At 38.8% G+C, this 25574-nt stretch overlaps 1 protein-coding gene across 1 annotated transcript in view; it reads right to left on the bottom strand.

Annotated features, from left to right (window-relative positions):
* The window catches only part of SUCLG2 (succinate-CoA ligase GDP-forming subunit beta), a 101443-nt gene extending 78198 nt beyond the window's left edge, over window positions 1–23245 (bottom strand). The window contains exons 1-2 of the mRNA XM_031606058.2: window positions 23068–23245; window positions 4183–4324 (exon numbers count right to left, since the gene is read on the bottom strand). Of these exons, the coding sequence (XP_031461918.1) occupies window positions 4183–4324; window positions 23068–23151 (226 nt within the window). The 5' untranslated portion in view covers window positions 23152–23245. The remainder of the gene's footprint in view (window positions 1–4182; window positions 4325–23067) is intronic.
* Window positions 23246–25574: the final 2329 nt, after the last annotated feature.

Here is a 25574-nt window from a genome sequence, read left to right on the forward strand (position 1 = left end):
CGCCTACAAATTTAGACTTCATCCATAAGCAAGCACAGCAAAGGAAAAAATCCCTGCATGAGAAAGGAAGGAATAGGGATCACACGACTGAAGTCTCCGCATTGTAAATGCAGTGAATAATAGTTGTCAGGTAAATTATCTCATAGAAAGAGGCTTCAGAATCCTCTGCTGTTGTTCATAAAGTATTTTACCTCTTTAGCCTGATATAAAAAGCCTGCCTTTAGTCCAGAGCAGAGTTCAGTCATGCATAAGACAATAGAAATAGGATATGTAGAGACTACATGTTCTTATATTTTTCTTGAGGGGAAAAAAAAAAAAGAAAAAAGAAAAAAAAGAGTGAACAAAGGCCTTGCACTCAATGCAATTGCATTTCTATGTGATAGAGTGTGAACACTGCACCTGACTGATTCCTAAATGTAATGAAACACTTTAAGTGGCAACAGGCAGCACTCTATTGCTTTTGTTAAAAATCAGGAAAAGAAATGCCAGAAGCATGCCAAGCTTCTACCATCCATTTACGATACTCAACATTTTCAACCACCTCTGTAAGTTCTCTACTGATTCAAAGAGCCAATTGACAGTACATAGTAACACCCTCCAGCATAATTACAATTCCTTTCAGCTTTGTCCACCTACTAGTTTAAAATGATGGCTCCCCTTAACAACTTCACCATCAGACAGAACATAAAGCACAGTACAAGAGCTGAAGTAGACTTAAGTACCCTTGGTGGGGAAGGGAAAATGATGGATCCTGAATGTCGCACAGTGCATCTGTCCAATGTAAGCAATGAAAATGCTCACATCCTAACAACATGGGTGTATGTATGGATAAGGATTTTTTTTTCCTCCCTCATTGATATTATGTGAAAAAGAAAATAAACTCCTTCCCCAGATAAATGAGCTCTGAATGTACAACTGCATTTAGTGTGAATTGGATAAAAAGACTTGAGAGTTAATACAGGAACAGCTAGACTGCCTTTCATTTCAAGCAAACGCTCAGCTTTCAAATACTTCACTTTGTTTTCCATTAAATAGAGGTACTTGAACTGTAAGAACTTGTTTACAGGTTGTTTCTTCAGATGGCAGATCAAGCAGTAACTGACTGATCCAGCAAAAACGGTACAACACCTTTTTCTTTCACTCTTGAAAACTTTGGAAATTCAGCATGAAACATGAAGCCATTTGCAACTGCATTTCCTGATATTCTACAAATACTACTTTCTTTACAAGACTTACAGCTGAAAATTGCTTAGCACGTAAAAGGCAATTAATTCCTTGGGGTCTAATTCCACATTCCTTACTGTACTCAACTTCTTTTGAAGTCAATATTAGTGATGTCATTTTAATTTTCTTCACATCTGTTGTTCCTATCCTAGAAAAAACCAATCCTTTAATTCCATTAAAAATTCCTTGTAGACTGCCTTTTGTACCATTGGTAAGTTCTGAAAATATTTCTGCAAAAATTAATATTCAGTGTGTTCAGTATACACATGAATAAAACAGAGTAATAGAGGAAGTGAGCAAACTGTAATAAAACTGCTGATACCAGGTATAAGTAAAGCCTTTCAAGAACACATGCATTAACACCTTCCTGACAAGTGAAGACAGCAGCAAAAGTGGCTTAATCCCATTCCTTCCCTTTCCATCAACAGGAAATCCAACAAGAACAAACTGGTGACTACAGGCACTGCAGCAATACAACATGCTCAGTCTCCTCTTTTTGAGAAAACCACGAATTTACTTCTTCAGATTTACACTTTGTCAAATCTTCAATATCAGGAATTTCTGCTCCTTTATTTGCATCATTCTGCCACATACAGAGATCTATGAGAATGATATAATACTGCACGATTATCTAGCAAATAAATTGCTTCTCCTCTATTCAAGGAAATATGCCTACAGAAAGAACCTTTTTCCCAGAAAGTACCTCTCGTGTATGATTATCTTTTGAGTATGCTGGCAAGCATCCCTTCCTGTTTGCAGAAGTGAAAGTGAAAGACAGCTGCACTGAGGCATACGATAACTAAAACACCACATTTTTGAGTAGGCCTTAGCAAGGGTGATTGGTCTTTCCTTTCATTATCTTCTGCAGAATGTCTATCTATCAAATGTATCCCAAGGCCACCTCCATTCCATATTTTATTTTGAAATATTTTGTGCCTGTGGTAAACTAAAGGTTTTTGGTTTGCTCCAAACCTTTTACCAGGCAGCTACGCATTCAGAAGACAACAGCTCACATCACATCATGCAGATAATTCTGACTGATAGAGATACTGTTTGCCTGATGGATCACAAAGGAGATAAATCTGATAAAATCTTGGTACAATGACAAAAGAAACAGAATGTGTTCTTGATTCTTAGTTTTCAAATACATGTTAGAAATACGACAGCATAGTATCAGAATGATTACAAGGATGTTTAATTATTTAGTGGAACAATGGGGTGTGTCAATCATTTCAACATGTAATAGCTTTCATACTATAAACCACAATTCTTTAATACACAGTAATGTAGATTGTTGAATATAATTCTATAAAATGAAGAAAGCTACTTCTGACTTGTAATTTTAAGGTGTTAACAAGCCATCCCAGTCAAAAGGCACGCAGTTGACTTGAGTTTGATTAACAAAAATTTTTTGATTATTTGAATTTCAACAGGTGTTTTTAATAGACTGAAGTGATTTGCAAAGCAACCAAGCTACAGAAGGTTATTTAAAATAGATCTGGCATCATAGAACAGAAAGGGTCTACTGCCTTTAATGGAGCAATTTATTTCTGCAAATAGTTATAGGAATCTAGAATAGTTACAGTTATAGGATAGGCTAATCCATTTATGAGCTCAATCAGGGAAAAGTTTAAACACTAAAAGATTTGTGGAAAAAAGCTGCCATAGCTTCATAGGGCATTTTCTGGTTTTCTCAGATGTCCACACACAAAGAAACCCTCAAATTTTATGAGCTTTGCTTTGTGCCAGCATTTTTTCCACTTTGCACTAACAAATGACCATAACAGTACCATTTAATGCTTTTGCTTCAAATATATTTTCAAATATCCTAGTTGACGTATGAAGGCTTTGATTACTGAAAAATGTATCACCTTCATGACATTATAAAGATTTATCAAGCCATTATGGTAGTCCTATTCAGCTACTTGAGGACTGATGAGATCTCTGAGATCAGTAAATTGTGTCATTTACTTTCCAGTGTGTAAAACTGAAATACATTTAACTAAGTGGCTTGTGCATTAAGTAGAACATTAAAAAACTTCCTGTTATTAGACAATTGGACTACAGTAACATTTGTCCTCCAGCATGTTGATTATGGTATATTCATTTTAACAAAAGTTAAATCAAAAGTGGAAAACTACAGAAAATACTGTTGTTAACTTCAGAAAAGAACTTTTTTTTACATCCAGAAATGGGTGAAAAACATACCTGAACACATTTCCTTTGGATATGACAAGTATTACATAAATTTCTTTCTAACCCACAATCTCATCTTAATCACACTAAAATGAAGATGTTGTCTCCTGAACCACGACCTTCTCTTCTGACCACTATCAAATCCTTTTGTGATGGTAATTAACTCATCTTTTCTCTTTTCCTCAGATGGAATAGTATGTGTGGACAAGCACATATGTAATTTTCTCTTGCATATTTTATTCCTTTGAAGAATGATAGAATAGCTGATGCTAAAAGGTTCCACTGGTATCTTGTCCACCCCATCTGGCTCAAAGCAAGGTCTGCTAAAGTAAGTTGCTCGGACTGCATCCAACTCAGTTCTGAGTATCTTCAAAAATGGAGAGCTCAAAACTTTTTTCTTCTTTTGCTTTTTAATAGAGCAGATGTTTGTTCTTCCACAAGCTTGTTTACTTCAGTTTCTTAAGTTTTATCAAGTATACAACATGTATTCACAAGGGTATTCTCCATTCTAAATTGGCAAAATGACTTAGTATCAATTAAAGACTCCATGCTATATATTGCCTACCCTTAAGAAATAAACTTCAGAGAAAATATTTCTGTTAAGCACTGCTGATCATAAAATAAATATTTATGGTTTGGATAATATATCAAACCATTTCAATAAACATCAATTTGAAGATTGTGTACGACTTATTAGAAAGCAATTTATTTTCCAGATTGCTATCTAGTGAAGCAGATTACTCCCATTATCAGTCAACTTACTTAGCCTCTGAGCAGCCTCCAGGGCGTCATCTGCAGAATCAGCCACAAAGAATCTCTGAACTGTAACCCCGTGGTCTGCCATCAGCTTTTTGCTTTGGTACTCCTGCAGATTCAGCCATCGTCTAGGGGTTAATTGAACAGCCTAGAAAAATGAGAGGGGAAAAAAAAACATAATGCTCATTAAGAACAGTTCATCAGACAGTCAACTGAGCTCTTCAGCCCTGTGGTTATCTCAAGCCAGCAGCTGAACAACACTGTTTCAGAGGAAAGCTAAAATATGTTATTGATTCACTTAAATGTTAAGAAAATGCACTTATGTCTTCAAAATACTCTGAAAGCTACAGAAGATATTAGGCCATACAAGGTTCCCTTTGCGATCTTGGCTAGCTAAATTGTCTTACATTTAGTATTATCAACATAGGCCAGCAAACTTCATTTGAACCACTTATGTTCTTATGTTAACCTGAGCTGTAAAAATCCTATTTAAGAAAACATTATCTTAAAAAATCATTTCATATTAAATCTTTACTTACACTAAGTTTTACATAATTTCTCCTACTAAAATTATTTCTACTTATTCTACGCTTCCATTGTAGCACAGCTAGAAAGAACAAAAAGAAAAACAACCAGAGAATTAGCATCGCTATGTAGGAAACAGCATATTGATATTTTCAGTGGTCTGTTACCCGTGTTCAGTTGGTCACAAGTATGTTTTGTAGGAGAAACCAGCACAACTGCACCAGCCATGCAAGGTCAACAGCAGCTACAGAATTTGTACCTTCCATTCTCAATATGCATGCTTAGATGATTCTGTGTGTATATATGCTTATATTTACCACAAATACAAAGATATAACAGTTAGATACGTGCACACAAGTTTGCTTGTCTTGAAGGTAAAAATGTTTTGTGTTGACACTTCAGAAGTCAAAGGTTCCTCACTGCAGGATATACAGAAAGGACTCTTTCTCCATGCACAATGAGTTGTTGCAGATAAAAACAAGAATTAAGGAGCTGTTAACAGTGTGTTATTACTACAGTTCTGCAATGCATTTGTTGGTTTCAAGCACAATAAGTACTTCAGGCCCAGCTCTGAAAAAACATTTGAGCTAAATGCAGTTTTAAGGTTTGTTTTTAATCACAAGAAACTTTAACTGACTTTTTTTCCCCTGAAGTTGTTGAAAGCGCACTCCTGAAAATACTATTTATTGATAATTAAATGAATTGCACAGCAAAGAGTGCATGTTTGCATAGACCTAACACATCTAAGACAGGCTGTATTTCAGGCATTGCTATGGACCAGTCAAGCCCCTCTACTACAATACAAAGGAACAACATCATCAACTAGAAAAACAAGAGAAATAGAGAAAGTTATCCTAAAAAGTTATCCTGTTATCCTGACTGCTGGCAACAGTGCGAGCACAACTTACGCCTGAGAAAGATGCTGTTCCCACATAGAGAGACAAAGTGCTGCCCTCCTGACAGAGAGCCCACAGCCAGTTCTTGGTTCCTCCTGAAGTTCAGGAGCACAGCATGCAAGACAGTATTGCATATTCAGAAACATCAGACAAAGAGGACTATTTACGATATTAATACTTTCATCTCTAACAGCATGATAAAAAATATCCTAATGTAACTTTATAGTGAAAACAAAAACCTCCATGCTAAAGTTGTTCAATAATGCATACCCTTTATCAGAACACTAGAATTTTAAATGTTCCATTGCATCAAAAGCAAACCTCTGCCCGCTCCTACTTGCTTTGAAAAATAACACAAAAGACCGATGCATAATGGCAATACAAAACCCATCTTTTACTATATATAATCATGTGTTTTTTTGTAAAACTGACTCCCACACAGCTTAAACAGCTACAAAAAGCCAGAATTACACATTTTAAGTTCTTTTAAATGCAACTTGGTTAATAAATTTTAGAAGAATACAATGGCATATTGTCAGTAGGCTCTATGGCTATATCTAATTCCAGGTATCATACCAGCACCTCAGCATGTTTTATTCCCTCCACGTTACTCAGAGACAATGTGTTATTATGTTTATGCAGTGCCTTCAAATTACAATTTAAGCTCACTTTTGTAGTTGTTGACTTCTAGTATGTTTTCCCTATTGTAAGATCTCTGTTAGACTCCAGCAGCTATTGCTCCATGATGATTTCCTGAAAGGGATTAACGCTAGGAGCCAAGAGGGGACCTGAAAGTCAATTCTAACCCCACATTAAAACAGGACAGAGAACTTCAACCAAAAGTTGATGCTACAAACCCACAGTTTGCCAGTAACGAGAGGAAAATTTATTCCAAAGAATTAGCAAAGCAGTCTCGAGGGTGACAAAGAAAATCCAGCCAAAGAAAGTTTGGCACAGAGAAGAGAAGCCTACAAACGTAAGGTTAGAAAGCACATAACTTTGTCTCTTTCAGTGTTATGTGATGCTTAGGGAGACCAACTTCTGAAGGCCAAGAGAAGACTTTCAGCCAAGAGTTTTGACAAAAGACAGACTCCTGGCTGTGAACGACAGACTTCATAAAGTGAGTTAGCACAGGCTGCCATTGCATAGCAGAGTACAAGATATTGAGGAAACTGACACAGTTTGTATTAGAAGCTTTGAAGAGCAAGGAACATGAAAAAATTACTTTAAAGCCCTTGCAGTATACACACCATATGTCCTGAGAAGCACAAACAAAATAAAGAGATGAAATAAAGCAAAAGCCTTGAATCTGAAGATGACTGCTCTTTCAATACTATCTTGAAAACACACAACAGCTGTAAACATTTGTTTTAGGCTTGCAGCACAAAAAAAAAAAGTGACCACAAGATGTTAGAAGAATGAGTAAACATGATTCTCCAAACCAATCCCCAGTACAAAGATGTTCTGGTTGCAATAAAAGTCTGAAAGATTTAAAAGGAACAGCAATAAAAAGAATCGGTACAGACTCTTGAAAAATCCTTGCCAGATGAAGTTCCTGACCCCCTCAAAAACATTTACAACAAACCATCATAAGAATTTGAGATGGCCTTGAAACAGCGTAAGTTTCTTGGGCAGCATAAATTTCCAGGCATCCTGCATAGAAATACATACTCACGTCTGCCAGTGCTAACACACAGAGGTACAGCCTTCAGACATCAACACGAGAGTCTGCAGCTATGCTTAAGCAGTTTAAGATACACCTATGTTTTATTTGCTTCTTTATGGCAAAGATGCACTGGAATACAAGGAGTACAAACTTCATCACAGGAATTCTTTCTGCAGCTTGTGGAGAAAACACCGCAAACAGTAAGCAGCCTTTGATGAGACTTAAGTCCTTAAAGGGCATTTTATATTTCACCTGTGTAAGAAGATGGCAAGGACTTGAAAACCTTCTACTGGTGACACTTTGCTATTATCCTTACACATTTTTTCTAACAACAAAACAAATTTAAAAACACATTTTACTGAACTTGTGTATTCTTTTTACTGTAAATACACTGCAACTTCTTTTCTTTTATCTCAAGCTCTGAACAGCCCAAAGAGGGGAATCAGGCTTAAAAATGCTTCTAAGGTCCCTGTCCCTTTTTTTTTTTTTTTTTTTTTAAATGACACTTTACTTCTAGCTACAATTTCTATAGAAATAGATCACTTAAAATCACTCCAAAGAGCATACATGAAAGAACTGAAAATCTAGATAGTATGTTTTCACAGACTGGAACAAAGAGAAATTCACATTAAATTCAAGTTAAGCCAAATTATAGAACAGAAGTATTCACAGCTCTACTGAAAACTTCAAACAGATCTTACATTACTACAATTAAAAAAAAAGGGGGGGTTATATGAGCTTTTAGTATCTTCGTGTACAGTATTGGTGGAGAACAACTCTTATTTGAGAATGATATATGCCAGGTAAGTTGAAAAGGTGTTTTTTCTTTAATTTAAACCATGGGCAGAAGCAAAAATAAATGAGTTCATGAAAATAAGCAAAACATCACTACTAGATATATCCATGATTTTATATAGCTTACAATTTTAAATAATAATAATAGTTTTAAAGAGGAATTAAACTCTTCTTGGTAGGACATTTTTTAAGATTAAATTTCTAACCAAAGAGATCAATAAACTTAAATAAGACTCTTTTACAACTGATAACATTTTCTTAGAGCCTGACAACAGCATCAAAACTCCAGAACTGAAACACGTGAAAGCAAAGCCTCAAGTGAACAGTAAAATGAAGCAAAACAAGGAATTATTTCATCCAGTACAAGTTTCACAGTGAATTTTCTCCTGCTTGGCACTTTTCACAAGTACCAAGGATATGTTTTTGGGGTTCCCTTCTACTCTCATTTCCTTTCTCCACTTCACAAGAGTTTTGCTACCAACTCAGACTCATAAGAATATGGAGCAAATACGTACAGACGAGGCTTTCAGAAAAGCACTGTTACAAGTAGCTGACTGTTTTGTTCTCAACAAGCCTTATGTTCCGTTACTTTATATACATAGATACCATGTGTCTGGTCCAATTACATTCGTACAGTGCTACTAAAAATCAGTGACATAGGCATACAAAGAAGTTAAACATCTTTTCTTGGCTGTCTTCACGAGACAACGTACTTTATAGTGTAATGGTTTATTGACTACTGCTGCAGAAAAAATTGATTGTTCACATAACCTGCATAACCTCTTATTTTTCCACTGCTTGGTTTGGTTTATTTTATATAAAATACTATGAGCAGCATACAAATAATGTATTCAGAGAGCAGCCAGATTAGATTCTTCCACTACTCAGTTTGCCATTTCTTCAACTAGCAACAAAAACAAAAAGATAGGCTAAATTATATAGATAGTTAATCTGGAGTGGAACTACAAGCACATTTTACAGCAGAAATCAGTTTCAATACATGAAAAAAAGATTCAGTAAACATTACGAAGAGACAGTTTTGTCCTTATATATATGCACCGTTAACTACTCTGACACACAACATCTTTCAGATGACCCAGGAGATATCCTTGCAGTGCTTGCTTTTTATGTGTTCTTTTTTAAAAAGAACATGAGAAACTACCCTAATGTATTCACAAAAAGTTGTCAAGTTGCATGTTAACTACTTCAGCAAAATTGCTCAGGAATAATGTTCCATGTATCCACAAATAAGAGCATCAGTAACATAAGTTTCAAACTAAACTACCAGCATTTCTCCTTTTTAGGAATCAGCACGCTGAGGGGTCAGCTCAGCTTGTTCCTTCATTCCCTTGCTTCCTTGGTGAAGCCACCTTTGGGGGGAACTATTAAGCACTGCGTATTTTCCTTAAGCATGGATGAAATGCTGAACTCTCCTTCTCTGCAAGTACTTGAAGAAAGTGGAAAAAAAGGACAGAGGTCAAACTGGTGAAAAAAGCACAACTATGAACTTTTGGTCTTAAGAAATTTGTTGCAATAAGTGTTGTACAACTGATGCCCAATTCCACATGAAAATACATTAGCTAGGAATACATCAACTGCCTTCCCACATTGAGTTCAGTAATCACGTTTAGACAATTCCTATTAAAAGAAGTGTGACTTTGAAGATATGGTTTCCCTTGGCAAATCTTTTCAGGTGGAACTCTGTGCTTTCAGGAAGTGCCATACACAATCAGCACTATTAAAAAACAACAACAAAATGCCATTCAGCGAATTTCAGGGGTAACTGAACATCCCTTGGCACAGCTATAAAATCTGAACAGCTTCAATGTTTACATGAACTTAATAGACTTTATTGCACCGATGTTAAACGCAAGACACACACTTTAGTGATAGCCAACATTCCTTTTCCATCCATAGCAGGAAAACCAGTATTAACTATGTGAAACAAATATGGACCACTTAAAAGCACCTGAAAGTAAAGCTGGTCAAATAAACGCATAATAATTTTCCCCTCTGCTGCTCTATTGAAGTGACATAGCATAATAGATCCTGTGCAGTATGAAGTGGTTCTACCAACACAAAGCCTCTGGATGAATGCAGATTATATGAGAAATGTACATAACATCAAGTTTCATAAATACAGACTACCTTGTAATGGTTATACCACAAAGTAGTCGTGCGGGGAGCAAAACTTGGTTCTCTATGGGGAAATCTTTCAGATGCATCCTGCCTCAAAACTAAGCAGCGTGCATAATTTATGTTATATAAAATAAAAGCATCCAGCCAAAAATCCATTTGCTTACCCATCACATCCTCCAGCATTCCAGTTTATTCGATTTGTGCAATAGAGTTCCAAGCGCATATGAAAGAAACAGATACACCATGATGACAGTAATGAAACAGCATACCATTCATCAATATAGGAAATAAACTTTTATTATATTTATTGACATACAGCTGCTGTAATTGACAAAGTTGTAGTAGAAGTTCGTAACAAAAAGGAGCATCAAAAATACAACTAAGTGGCAGGCTTCCTTATAAACCAGCTCAGAGAGCAATACATTTTACTATGTTATATACTTGAATTATGCCATGTAACGTACTGAAAACAAACTAGAATACTTAGTTTGCTGGCAGCACAGATGTTAAAAAATGAGTATTAGTAGCATTAGTCTGACTAGAAACAAAAATTTAGGAAAAATGCAGTATATTGCACAGAAAGTTCATCACACATGTAAGTCATGAAATACAAATGTATGGAAATTACAAGTCATTAAGTTGCAAAAGAAAATAGAAAGACTCCTGGTAAGAAAGATGGGCTCTAAGGTCTGCCGTGTTAAGTCAAATCACACACCCTCTTCTTCCCAAAGATAATTAATGCCATGCAACTATATGACACAACAGGTGATGGAGAATGCCCTTCCCAGGTGACACCGTGTACAATCAATGGATGTACAGCTGTTATAGTTATGAGGTATACCAGAGAGCTTGGCTACGTAGTTATTACACCAAAGCAGAAAAGATAGGATGCTTACCCACATCCTGGGCTCACTTATGAAACTCCAGCAGAGAGGATCTCCAGAAGAGACCCTTCCCCACTGGTAGTCAGCTCTTAAATGGGTCTAGGAGAGGTGCAGCCAGGCTCCACCCCTTCTGGCAGCACAGGGGAATTGCCTACACCTGTGCTCTGTGCTTGACTCATTGTTCCTCAGGTGATCAGATGTTCAGGCCATGTTTCAGCAGTTCCCACACACACCATCTAGGCTATCACAAAGCAGTTCCCACTTTCCAAGACAGCAGCAGGCCCCCAGACTTCAGAATCACAGAGGAAAGCATTTTCCACCAGCACCCCAAAGTGCTGACTTCAGATTGGATGCAATACAGCACACAGTTCACTTTGATATTAGCAGAGACCAGCTTGACCAAGCAGTGGCCATTTTCAGCAACACTTCATTCCATGCTTCTGAGATATATTTGACTCAGTTAGGAAATTAGTTTTATCCTTTCATATGAAGACTTGAATATTTTTCTGACGAAAAAACAAATTTTCCATGTATTTTTTTCCACAACAGTTAGAAACTATTTCTTGTTAAAATTAGTATCAAAACACTGTAAATCACCTTAATATCAAGTAGTGTTGCTTCAGCTTCAAATCTTTCAGTTCCAAATGTACTGCTCAGAATGCACCACGCAAAGCACCCTGCACTGTAAAATGAACTATGCCTCATAAGAAGAGAGGGAAAAAGCATTCACGCTTTCAAGTTCTTTAAGGCTACAGCATTCTGATCAATAAACTGCCAGAGCAATTTACTTTTTTACACCACTGACCTGTAGACTCACTTTTCAGAACGAGTGAGATCTGTTGCTGCAGCTGTTGAGGTTTATGTAACACAACTTCCAACAAACAAAAAAAACAACATGAAATATGGCACTTTGCTGCTTTTTACTAAAGCCAGGCAGTTGATTCTGGTGGGGAATTCTTACTACTACTCCTAACATCTCTGTGATCCTTTGAAACAAGGTACTTACATTAAATAAAAAAGTGACTCTATTTGTGTGCACGACAAAAAGGAGAAAAAGTGGTGGTCAGAGCAGCATCAAATGTTAATGCTATTATTAGGATTTTTGCTGGTGAACTGTTTACAGAAGTGAGAGTCAAATGGTGGAGGGCATGGCCAAGGGTTTCAAAACTAAGTTTTTTTTGTTGTTGTTGTTTTTTTTTTTAAAGTATGCGAATTTAAAGTTTCCAAGCAGCAGAACAGGCAATGTTTTCTGTTTAGAAGTTCATACTACTGAAAAATCAAGCTGCTACCTTGAGAGAGTAAATCCTGATAGCAAAGCCGACGGTTAAATCCTGCACCGGAAAATCTTTGCTTCGCATTGCCTCAATGATGTTTTTCAATTACCCAAATGAGCTTATTCAAAACTGAGCATTCTGTAGTCTCTGCAAACACGAATCTACCCTTAAGTCATGCTTAAGCAGAAGGAGAAGTGCGTCAGCTCAGTCCAGAGGCAGTTCAGTGACTTTTACAGACTAGCACTCTTTAACGACCAAACAATTGCTCCACGTGTTCCTGCCATCCCAAAAAGCTGCTCCTGCCTTCAGTCCTGCCTCACACCTTTCTGCAGTTCTGCAACCACACCTGACATTGGTTTAGACTTCAACTCCACTCTCCCTTACAATGCTGACATTGCCTCATGCATTTTATTGCATCACTATTAATGTTAATAGGAATACGATGCTCTTATCACAAGAATGGAGAACCCAAGGTGTCTGTTGCCACAAGGCTGCAGTTTCCCCGTTTAAAACAGGGTTTTAAAAATATATATATAATTACAGGAGTTGTTTGTATCAAGATTTTAATTATAGTTCATGCAATAGAAACAGTGATTAGTTAAATCCTTCCCTGAAGACTTTCACAAAGTTTGTGGAAAAGCCAATTTCTCTTGTCAAGTTGCAAGGTTCTTTTAATAGGAGACACTGCAAAGGAGAGATAGGAAGGCAGAAATCACAGCACGTCCCAGCAAGAAACATCAGGACAGTTACAAATAAGTCACTAAACTAGTTTCTGTTTCTAAAATTGGCATGTGACTGTTTTAGATGAAAAGCTACAGAAGACATATTTAGCCATCTTTGGTTGGTGGGTTGGAAGTTGGTTGGAAGTTACATCAGGAGCTTTCAAACTGATGGATGCAAACATCTTGTTGCTATCAAGGCTTTTTGCTCTACTCCTTCACTGAAGCCCAACTTCTAAACCTTCACCCAGCAGATCCCAATCTGGAACAGTGCTCTAACAAATGCCACAATGAGAAGAGGACTCCAGAACCATGACAGAAAGACAGCACCAAACCAGCTCACACTATTCTCCATTTTGAAACAAATTTACAAAGTCAGATAGATTGGATTAGAAAAGGAAAAGTCCCTGGAAAGTTCCTGTTCCATTTTACTTCAGTCATAGCAAGGCGCACATAAAAATCCAAGTCTTTGTATGAGTTTTAGAGGCATCTCAGCTATACCTTGAATATCTCTCAGCATTGCAGATAAAATGGTACAGTTCAGTTAAACTTAGCCATTTCTAAGTAAATGCACTCTGAGTAGAAGTGGGGCCGGAAAAAAAACGAAACAGTTTTACAAAACTGTAAAGCCTCCCTTAACAGCTCTCCTGAATGTTCCTGATAACTCACTGTTAAAAGGAACATTTTTAGTTCAAGAGTTCCTGCACATTTTTCTCTGCAACTCTATGCCACATCCTTTTGCTTTTACCTTGTCCGCCTTCCTGTCCCTTTATAATCAGTCTGATTGCAAACTGATTGTTCCCAAGTTTAGCCTCTGCTCTGCCCTAGAAGCGATGTACTGTGGTGCGGTGTTCCTACACTGCACACCTCACTGGGCCATTAGCTCAAGAAAAAAAAAAAAAGAACACTACACAGTTCTGTTCCAGTATGTCTTTAAGTCATGTTTACAAATGCAGCTTTCTGATTTACCCTTCTGTTTACATCTCATGCAAAGAAGCAGAGACAAGAATGAACTGGAAGCGAGTCCTTCAATCATTGCGGATTTAAAGCCTCCAGTAATGACTATACAGACTTTTTTGCAGCTTGCTTACACACAGGGATTTTGACAGCTATTCTGTAAATACACTCTCCCACCCACTAAGCTCCATTGTAAGCTACGAGGAACAAGCACAGGGTCAGACTTGAGCTCTTTCTGTCAGCCTTATTCTCCTTATCTCAAAAACCAGCATTCGAGCCCACGTCCTTGTGCACTCTGAGGCAGATTTTAGCAGCTACCACCTGGACAATCTTCATGGGTGTGTGTGGAAATGCTTTTCTGAGGACTGCTGATCTCAGGGGTACAAGAAGCGATGGCAGGAAGAAAAGTCCATCATCAGGAAATGACCTCAGGACTCCCTTTGCCACCTGTTGCCCAGCACTCGGTTCTGTTTGGCAGCCATGGGTTCATCCTGAATTAAGGAGTGCATGGCCAAATCCTTCACAGCCCTACACCACAATGCAGGGGAGTGGCAAGGCCTCTGTTTACATACAAACACCAAAATAGAAATTGCTGCAAATTAAGTGCCAGAGCATTTCAGACACCGAAAAGTTCTCTGATGCATTCTACTTAGCAATTAAAGGCTGACTGCACAGAGCTGAACCTGTTCAAATCCCACTGAAGTTCAGCTGAGAGGTGAATCACTGAGTTCTGAAACGCAGCTTAACCATGGCGAGCTCCTCATCCTACAAGATCACACAGAAACCTTCTGGTTTGAACAACATGCTTAAGGCCATGCAAGAAGTAGAATGGCAATAAAACAAAGCTGCCTGCCTGGACATCAAGCTTTCAGTCTCCTGCCCTGGATGGGCAGCATGCTCTCAGCTTACTTCAGAAACAATTTGGAAAAAAAATACATCTTGCATTCTTTAATTGAACCTTGTAAATAAAGCAATATTAAAAATACTTATTGTACATCCACATGAGCTCCACACTCCTGGAATCAGTTTCCAGAGCCTTTGCTTGGACAAAAGAAGAATATAAATTCACAGATTGTTTCTCCTTTGCTCAGTGTGCTAGCTATCAATAGAGCTCTTTTGCATTAGTAATTAATTTTAGTCAAATAAGGCCCATTTTATTTATTCGGAACTTGAAAGCTTTCAGAAAAGCATGCTTTCCTGACCTAAAAAATAAAGGCTTTGAAGTATCTGATGAAAATCAACTTACCACTGTATACAACTGAGTCATCAGTCGCAGGAAATACTGTGATACATTACCTGCCTTTGTAAATGGAGGAAGACTGCTGGTGATATGCATTACTTTGCCAAAATGGGAACAGTGCTACCTTCCTCACATAAATCAGAAATAGTCATTTATTTTAAATGCATTATTTCTGCTCTCACCTTACCAAGTGTTTAAGCTGCCTCATTTTTACAAGACTTAAATCACATTTTTATGCAACTATGAAGAAGGGTCCCACATATTAAATACAGCCAGGAAAAAATAACTTGAAAACTATATTGCCACCAACCATGAAATATAAAGAGTATGAATATAAAGAGCCCACTATGAACAGCTCACTCTAATTAAGTTTCCTGAATTATTAGGAACCTCAAAGCATGGTCAGCAGGTTGATCAGGAATGTTGCTGAACTCCAGGCTCAAATAATCACACCTGTCAAAGAAGTTTCTTGCACTTGCCATGCCTTCGAAAAATACTTCCTCAAGCATTAGAAATCACTGATATTTTAAGAAGAACACCAATTAAATGTCAATTTAGATAGTCTAAGCTCTCTTTCTCAGCATAGAGAAGCAAATACGAAACATAATCACAGTTTTTGTTCCAGCTCTTCAATACTTGCAGTGAAATCATGATAATTTCCACGCTACCTAATTATGTCATCACAAAGATTATGGCTTTGAGCACTAAGCAGCAAAACACTCCAAAGCAATAAACATGCAAATGTCCACAGCAGTAGAGAAATATAGGGAAGTATCTGCACTAACAGTCTTAATGCATGCATAAGTCATAACTGGTTTACCAAACAACTGCACTGTATGGAATGGTCTGCAACATTTTCTAACCCAGAAGCATCACAAAACTGACTGATGCACAGCTTTTGTTTAAATCACCTTTAATTTTTAGAAGCATTTGGCTTTAGGTAGACTTAGACCTATATGCAGTAAATGTAAAGGAATGAACGTACAAGAGGAAAGACAGGCTCCCAGTTGTTTTGGCACAGCTGCACAGAAATCAGAACCTGTCACAGAACAGAGGATGAAAGCATGCTTTTTAACAGGAAACCAAAGGTTATGAGCATTTTTCCTTACTCTGTGGGACGCTTTTTCTTTATTAATATTTCTTCATTATTCACTCTGAAAATTCACCCTGCTGCCATCCTGAAATCTCAAAGCAAGCTTGGGACACCACAAGCAGCATTATCTCTTCATCATCAAACAGAGTGACCTTAAAGCCTATTTCTACATTTCCTACACCACTGATCAAACATTCTAGGCAAATGAAAGTCTATTTCAAGTCATCTTTAAAACAAAGCCATCTCCAGTTTCTTGCCTCCTGGAAACTCAGGTGCGTTCATCGCCTGTGCTCGGCTGCTTGCAAGGATTGAGGCTTTCAGACATGTAGAAGTGCAGTGCACAATAAAAGCTCATCAGCGAGCCAAGGGGTAGAGGAGAGCAATTCTTCACCAGAAACACATTCATCAAGTAGCTCTTAAGAAACACTACCTACCTGCAAGCTGATGACATTAATCAGGCACTAAGCAACCAAAGGCACCAATAAAGCCAATGTCGACCTGAGTGGCTGCTTGTAAAAGACAGCAGAGTAATGAACTGAAGTCACAAGTCCCATGCATGAGGGGGACAAGGAGGAAAGCACCAACTCTGTAGGGTCAGCAATTCTCAGCGCTGCTCTGTGACCAAACCCTGTGTGAGGATCCCAATTCCACTGTGCAACCCCAGTGCCACAGCAACGGTCTGAAAACAAATCTGTAGACAACTTGAAATGATGGATGGTTTTTAAGAATAACTTTGTTACTAAACCTTCAAAGAAATAAGGTGGGTGGTGAGTGAATTAAAAGATATACTTTATTTTTTAATCATAAAATCTAACTTCATTTCACTCATAACAGGAGCTACCAGTGGGATGTGACACGAGCCACCTCTGCACTGGTGGAAGAAAGCACTGAGAAACAAACAGAGATTGCAACCCTGAATCTAAAACAAGTTCCTGGACTTGAAGAGATGTCAAACCCTCCAGCTTCCCTTGTGTGCCATGGTTTTGTCTCCTTGTATAGGCTACAGATTAGCTAGAAAACTGACTGACCAAAATAATCTCTGTTAACACCACATAGAGAAGTAGTTACTGAGAGGACATGGGAAAAGACCCCAGATGGGCAGGTTATGCAGCAAACTTCCTTCATTTCTGGCTGACATCTGACACAAGTCTTATGAAGATCCTATAACCCAGAATTACAACAGTCCAAACACAGATCTTAGGTAAATAAAATGTAGCCCTAAAAAAAAACCAACTCTGAATACATATTATTCCCCAGTGTTTCACAACATGTTTAACACAAGCTCTAAATACCAGCTCCTCTGTTCCCTATATTTACAACATTGCTGTAGACTATTTTAAACTGAGCCATCTAACTAAGAAACAAACCCAGACCGAAACTCTGCATGAAAGAATTTAATTAAATACTTTCACTGTTTCCAATGTGTTTAGAGAGGCAGAGTTGAAGAAGCTAAATAATTTAGGGGAAAAATAAATTTCTTATGCCATCTTCAGACCTTAAACAGCTAAGCAAGAAAGCTGTTGATAATGAAAAGTATTTTGCTGCTTTTAATAGCACTTTCATCTGTAATTTTCATAGATATCTGTGTTATCTTTACCTATCACTTATCTATAATTTGCATATGTAATCTTTCCCATAACTGTAATTTCCCAGACAGTTTCATACCAAAATTATGTAGAAGCAACTTTTTTTTTTTTTTCTTTGCAAGGCTGTAGCTGCTTTCTTGGCTGCCACTAAATAAGCAGATGTCAAATTAAGCTGTTCTTTTGCCCGTAGATCCTTCAGTGGAAGAAAACCAACCAAAAAAAAAAAAAAAGCAGCATTCCACAAGTGACTTGCCCCTGGCTTTTAATTTGCAGCTTCAGATTTTTTAGTCAAAGGTCTTGAGCAAGAAGACAACTCTACCAAATATAATCAAACATCTTCCTTACTTTTCCATCCCAGGCAATTCCTACAGAATTTTCACATCTCCCAGAGAATTTAAGTGGACGGGAGTTAGACACCAAATCAAAGTAACTACAGTAAGAGTGATTTCCCTCCCGTCCTGACACAGATTGAGACTCTTGCTCATTGCTTATATTCCTCAGGGTCTATCTACCCCTATAATACCTTGCTGTTTTTCATCTTTCCCAGCTATTGCTCCCACGAGTTTGCTTATTGCTCCAGCAATATTCTAAGTGCACGCTGTACAAATGCATGTTTGAAGTTGCTGCTACCAATGCTCTCAAAACATCTATCCATTTTCAGACAAATAAAATCCCATCTACGATTTAATCATTGAGAGCAAACAAATATGCAAAAAGCCTCTTGCTCTACGTTGAGTTAATGCCCACCAAATCCTGAAGGTCAATACTGCATCTCACCCACCTTCCTTAAGACAAACAGGACTTATCACAGTATTCCATCTTAGCTTCTCCTCTTAGTTTGATACCTAAACCTACCGTTACCTGGTTAGAATAAGATCAATAGCTCAGTATTAATTATGGATCAATGCTTAATTACCATTCCCAAAGTTACTGTCATAATCAGTTGCAGTGATAAGCCGATTCCTGTCTGCGTCCTGTATTTTATTAAAATGCTGAGGTGGGAGATGAGCATTCAGCTCTGATACACAGATGGCTAGAAACTGGCTTCATCAGCAGAGAATATTAAAGAAGGGAATTTTCTGTAGAAAATCCTTAGGGTATATGCTTAAAGCTGCAGATTATAGTCTCAAACATGCACAGAAAGATTGGACTGTCTCAGGCAATAATGAGCTGAGCTGCTTGCTGCAGGTGTGGACCACAGCAACAAAAGAATAAATCAGGAAGGGTTCAGTAATCCCAGAACTGTCCAGGTAAGTGCCTCCTCAAGATGGGGCAGGGATCACTCCTAGGCACTAAATTAACTTCCAACTAAAACTGAATATTCAGAACAAAAGGGGAAGATTATCTACTCAGAAACAACTAAACTTCAAGCGTTTCTATGTACACCTCACTGTTCTATATTCCCAAAAGAACCTCACCATCTTCCCACATCCCTCAGAGCATCCTCAGAGCATTGTTGGCAGTCAGACTAAACAAAACTGAGAAGAAAAAAAAAAAAAGAATTGCCACACACACTGGCAGTATCCCAGGGAAAAAGAATAGGGGGAAAGAAGAAAGTTTCTCAGACACCTGTAAAGGAAACAGAGTTTGTCTACTGACAACAGTAACTAACACCTCAGGAGGCTCATCAATGAAAAAAAACACCCACTTGCTTTTATAGGAAAATAATCAATTAATCCTAAATGTACCCAAGCAAAGGCTTTGGGTGAACTGGTTGGCAGTTCAGAAGGTGGAAGAATTTACTGGTCCGTGGCCAGGTTTAAGAACATAGATGTCCCAGGTAATTCTCAACCAAATGCCATATTCATGAAGCCTATCCCTTCTCAGCTCACTGGCCCTGTCCTCTGAATGTACTTAGATGAAGTACAAAGAATGGCCAATAAAAATGGCAAAATCTTCCAACAAGAATTCTCTAACTGTGCTTAAGGGAACTGCCAGGAAGGAGTGGGTCAAACTTGTGCTGCATACCAGCATTTCAGCACTGCCTACAGTTCAAAGAGGACCGTAATTTGTTTTTTTGTTTGTTTGTTTTATTTAGGCACACATAATAACAAATATCACTTGTGGAAGTCAGGAGGCTCGTGTAAGGCCTGCCTCTAAATGTAAAATATTAGAAATTATAGTGAAACTGACAACCAGGGAAAGCCAAATATAGAAGCAGACTGAACCTTCAAGAAACTTTCAACAAATTAACAGAAAGCCAAGAAAAAAAAAGCAAGATTTCTAGCACATGAGTAACTGCTGAAATCATAAATTACAAGTATTACAAGTTATTGAAAATAACGCTTTCCCTTGCATGGAAGATCATTAACTTCACTTACAGCTGATAACTTCTTAACAAAGACAAAACTTCCTCCATTCAGCATTAACGAGGCTTCACAAGTTGTCAAGTTTAGGAACTGAAGGCATCTGCAGTGAACAATCTTGACTATTTTTAACCCACACACAGAAATCAGTAGTTTTTAAAGCAGGAATATTGCTGCATCTAATCTTTTCTTACTTAGTTTAAAATATTTTCAGCATGCATGAAATTTGGAAATGTTACAAGGACTGAGGATGAGTTTTGAAGGCCAGGATAGGGCTGAATAATGCACTAGCTATTATCTGATCATTGTATTAGAAAATCCGAGAGTTACCTTAAGCATTTTATTATGATTCTGACTTAATTGTTCCTTATTTATATTCATCACTGAAATTCACTGCATCTGAAGCTATTTTGAAAACACAGCATTCTCCCAAAGGGCTGAATCCAACTCCCATTCAAATAAACAGCCTTCAACGGAGCCTATTTGTTGCTAGCCAACAAGATTGAATTCTGCTGCAGAATGGTCCCTGGAGCGTTTGTCACAGCTCTTTACAAATACTGCTCCAGTAAGAGCAGGTCTAAATACGCTTGTCTGCAGTGCTTGTGGACATCTGAAATTTATCTTTTATCTTCTTGAAACACTTGGTCAGATTTAAACTCCAAGAGCACAAAGAACTGAATCCATGAAGAAGGAAAAAAAAAAAAGGAAAAAATAAGTTATAAGAAGTTAAAGAGACAAAGGAAAGCTGATGATAAAATATTTTCATGCAATAAGATCAAGCACCATTTATTCCGCACTTAAACTTACAAAGTCTCTTCACATAGATTTTTATGAGTGCACACAACCAAACTTCTCAAAATCCTTGTTTCAACGTAGCTGTGAGAAGCATCAGTGGTTTTGAAATGAGTAATTCTGCAACAAAGTGTACGAATACCACTCCTACCGTCAAGCTTACGAGGAAAGATTTTGAATCTCATCAGGCATCGACTTACACAGGGTTATGAAAACACCAGAAGGCACTGGATCAGAAACAAAACCGATCTGCTGTGCTCCTGCCTGAGCCTCCTGGCACCAGAGCTCCAACAAACTGCTCAAGCAAATGCTCAGCTGGTCACAAGACCGAGGCTTTCCCAACATGAAATAATGAGGAGAATCCCAGAAGAAACGTTTTTAAGAAGTTTAAGATTATTTGTTGCTGTCTCAGGCTTTGAGGACAAAACAGATTTTGCTGTTTTATAGTAAATAAATCAAATTATCGGCGCAATTTCCAGTCTACGTTAAGTAAGGAATGGGTCAAATGAAGGCAGTTGTATCAATGAAAGGACTCTGTCTCATTCCTCATCTTGCTACTCTGTAGCACCACAGAACACAGACTCTACACCAGGAGAAAGCTTTGTAGCTTGATACTGTCAAAGATAAAGGATGAATCTATGATACAACATTGCAAAGATGAAGAGCTTTCCATAGAAAAAAAGTGTTTAACTTGGAAAAGAAAAATGACTCGTTGTTATACTGGATAGAAAGGGTTCTTGAAAACAGTCTGTAGGGAAGGAGCATAAGTGGGGAGACGCTCTTACTATCTGATAGTTCAAACACAAGAACATGTCATTCACAATATAAGTTCAATTGCACTATTTTGTAACTAACATACAAACCAATTCAAGAAGTTGACATGTTAATATCTTAGTAATTTTAAGAATCTGAGCAGATACGCCCTATAAATACTGTCCCAATCAGAGCTCTATAGAATCAAAAAGAAGTTGCTTATGGGTGTGGTATTGTATCATCAGAGTCCTTTGAGCCATTATGACAGAAACACATCTTCAACGTAACACATGAGCACCAAACACTGCTGGGACTGACAGGGCTGCAAATCAAGGCAAAGATTTAAAAATGTGTACACACAAACATACGAAACAGATGCGCAATGTGAAACCAATTGCTCAACTGCACTGAATTCTACTCTACCCACCATCACAAAACCAAGGTTTCCCCAGGCTGCAGAGCAAAAGGTGCACAATGCAAATTCTGCCCAGCTGATGGCACACAGCCATGAGCACCCAGCAACTGCACCACGCAGCGCTCAACTCCAAACCAGCTTTGTTCCCCCAGGAGGCTTTTGCTTTTGGGAAAACACTCAAGAGCACAGACCAAAGAAGACTCCCGTGCAGCTGCTGATCTAAGAAAACAAACTAAAGGGGAAGGCATGAGAACTAGCCCAAATGTATGTATCTCATTTCATCTTCAGCACTTCTGCTGTTCTGTGGCAGAGCTGAACCAAGGCTTCTTGCCATCAGCCCCAGCCCCAAAGATGGGAGTCAGAGCCACCAGCGGAGCACAGCTGCCCCAGACACCGCTTAAACTTGCACTGCGGAAGCAGACAAGTGACTGCTAAACGAAACTGATGACCAGCACCAAGAGGCCACGCAAGTTCCTCCCAAAGACCGATTTAAGCCTGGAGCCCCTCAGGCAGAGCCGCACTCCGACCCTCTGCTGCTCCCAGACCTTTGCCCCGCGCACAGGCCAGCGAGAGGGGCGAGTTTGTTTGCTCCTAATGCTACAAGCATGTTTGTTTCTAACGCTACACGTTTGTTTGTTTCCAGCGCTCCCAGCACAGCGGGGTGCACATCCTGAGCAGGGACAGCCAGAGGAAAGCAAATCTCCCTCCAGCCACGGGCTGAGCTGAGCCCCAAGCCCAGCGGGAGCCCGAGGGGAAACGCTCCTAAGGACGGCCAGCAGCAGACAGAGGGACGGGGAGCAGGGCGGCTTCTGCAGAGGCTCCCTCCTCGGCAGGACGCGGGGCTCACTCACCGGGAAGCTGCCCCGCAGGCGTGCGGATCGCAGGGCCAGGTCCCGCACGGCAGCGCCCGCCCGAACGCTCGCGGGAAGCGCCATCTTGACCGCGCAGCGCTCCCGCCTGCCGGCCGCTGTCTCCGCCCTGCTCCGCTCCCCGGACGGAAGCGCTGCGCGGTCCCAGGGCTCCCGTCCCCCCGCAGGGGAGGAGATGGGGAGGGACGGGCACGGCTCAGGGCAGCCCCGAGGGGGCGCGGGAGGACATCTTGGAGCCCGGCGGGAGCGGCGCGGTCACCTGGTGGAGGTACCGCGCTGTGTGCGCGGGTTGTTCTCGTGACTAAAAGCACTCCTTTAATTATTACCTTTTAATTAACTCTTGCTGATAAGCCCTAATAAGCATGGCTGGAACCCCGTGGGCTTTTTGCAGGCGCTTTCGTTCGAACTCCAAGAAGAACCTCACTTTGCTCTTCGCCCGCATGTGAAACCTGTTTAACGCCCAAACCAAAGGGTGCTGAATTGCAGCCCTCCTGCAGGACGGTACATAACGTCAGAGTCCCGGTAGCTCATCATGTGGAAATGAAGCCTAACGTAGCAGTTCCCAGGCACGAAAGTGAATCCCAGCAGCTGAATTTGTGAAAATGCCTCATTCCATCCACGTGGGGATGGAGTGAACACAGGCGTGACGTGTCTGCATGGCTTGGTCTTGGCAAAGGTCCTGCATGAAGCCAGGTGTGTGTTTCTGGGTAATACACCAAATAATCCATGCTTGTGGAATGGAGAGTATAAATAATTCACAACAAACTGGTGATTAATTAAAAAAACCTGGAAAATTGAGCAGCAAATGAGGTACCCGTACAACAGTTCAGATTAAGTTCACCTATATGAAAGAATGCAAAGTTTAGCACTGTAAGAAGGCACAATGCTGAATATTGTTTGTTCAGTGTTTGGTAATGAAAAGTGGGATAAAATTCTAATGCAGGATGCGAGTGGGAGCAAAGGAGAATTCTGCTGTCACTACTTAGGGGTTGTGCTCCTGAATACAGCCTTAAAAAGAATCAGGACTGAACATCTTTACATGAATTCAGTCAGTAAATAAATTACACTTCTATTAGAAAAAAAAAAATAAAAAAAATCTGCAATTTCATAAAAACAGAAGTCTGGGAAAAGCTGAAATTGAACAGTTTTGTCTTTGTCTCGACAATTTAAGTAATGTAATATGTTTCAATAAAGAATCTGAAGATGCAGCTTTTTGATAGCATTGAGCAATAATGTATGGTATCCAGTATTAACCTATGTATTACTGTGTGCTTGTTCCTTCAAAATGTTATATATTGGCTTCACTATTATGATGGAGGAATATAATTTCATTTTTAGTTTCATAACTGTGGCTCAGTAAGCACAGTGTTTCCTATTCATACAAACTATTATGGCTGTCTGTATTAGGTTTAGATATATAACAGGTATATAAGCCTTCAGATAATGTGCATGGATTGCATGCAACGCTATCATTTAGTACTATATGGAGCACTTTCACTGCTTAATATAAATTGTGGAGAACCTTCTTTACTACATTTTTATTGTTTAGATTGGGTAAATGGAAAAACACTGTGCAAACACACAGTCTGTGTTAGTCACCAAGAGATGTTTTTTGGGTATCTCTAAGGTAGAAGATATCTGATTCTTGAAGTACGAACAGAAAAAGTATAAAGATTGACTGTCTTCATGTTTAATCTCCTTGTTTATAAATATAAGCCAAAGAGATGTAGATTAAGTAGGTCTCACACGATTAGCAAGGCAAGCAAATGCCAGTTTTCTTGCAGCGTGGGATAGAAGGCTGTGTGTGTGAATGTTTGAGAGATGAGATAGCCAATATGGGTTATTGTTAGGAAACTCACTTAGGATGCAGTAATTTGAGATTAGTTAAGGATCATTCCCAATGCACTATCCTCACAGCAATATAAAAATAGGGTCAAGGGAGACTGATTTCAAAGCACATTCCTTCTAGGCTTCCAAAGACTCCTCCTTGTACCTGTCCTGGGAGTGCAGCACTTTATATGCACACCTCAGGATGCATATGAAGCTAGATAGTAGCTAAGCTTTTTAGCAGTGGTCCACTTAAAGTAAAACAACCACTAATGTCAGTAAGATTTGGAAAAAACCTTGTATAATTCATGTTACAATGCTCTTATGATCTGGTCCCTAATCCTACGTAGTTGATAGTATCTAGTGAGAACACACAGAAGTTAGCACAGGTAAAGAAAAGCATATTTTTAATGTCCTTGCATTTCCTGTTCATTGCATCTGTGTTTGTTAACAATGAAATTGTACATTCATTTTCTCACCCATACAGATTACCTCCTGAAACATTATTTGCTAAAGATGGACTTCACAGCCAGCACGTGGATGGTGTACCCAGCAGTTCATAAAGGTTGTTTATCATTAATTTTTCATTTAACCATAAAGCCATTTGACAAATACAAGCTCATTATAGCTTGCAGAGCTGAATGGAGTTTTTTCTTATTAAT

Source organism: Phasianus colchicus, chromosome 11 (assembly GCF_987193195.1).
Source record: "Phasianus colchicus chromosome 11, bPhaCol1.hap1.1, whole genome shotgun sequence".
Taxonomy (NCBI): Eukaryota; Metazoa; Chordata; class Aves; order Galliformes; family Phasianidae; genus Phasianus; species Phasianus colchicus.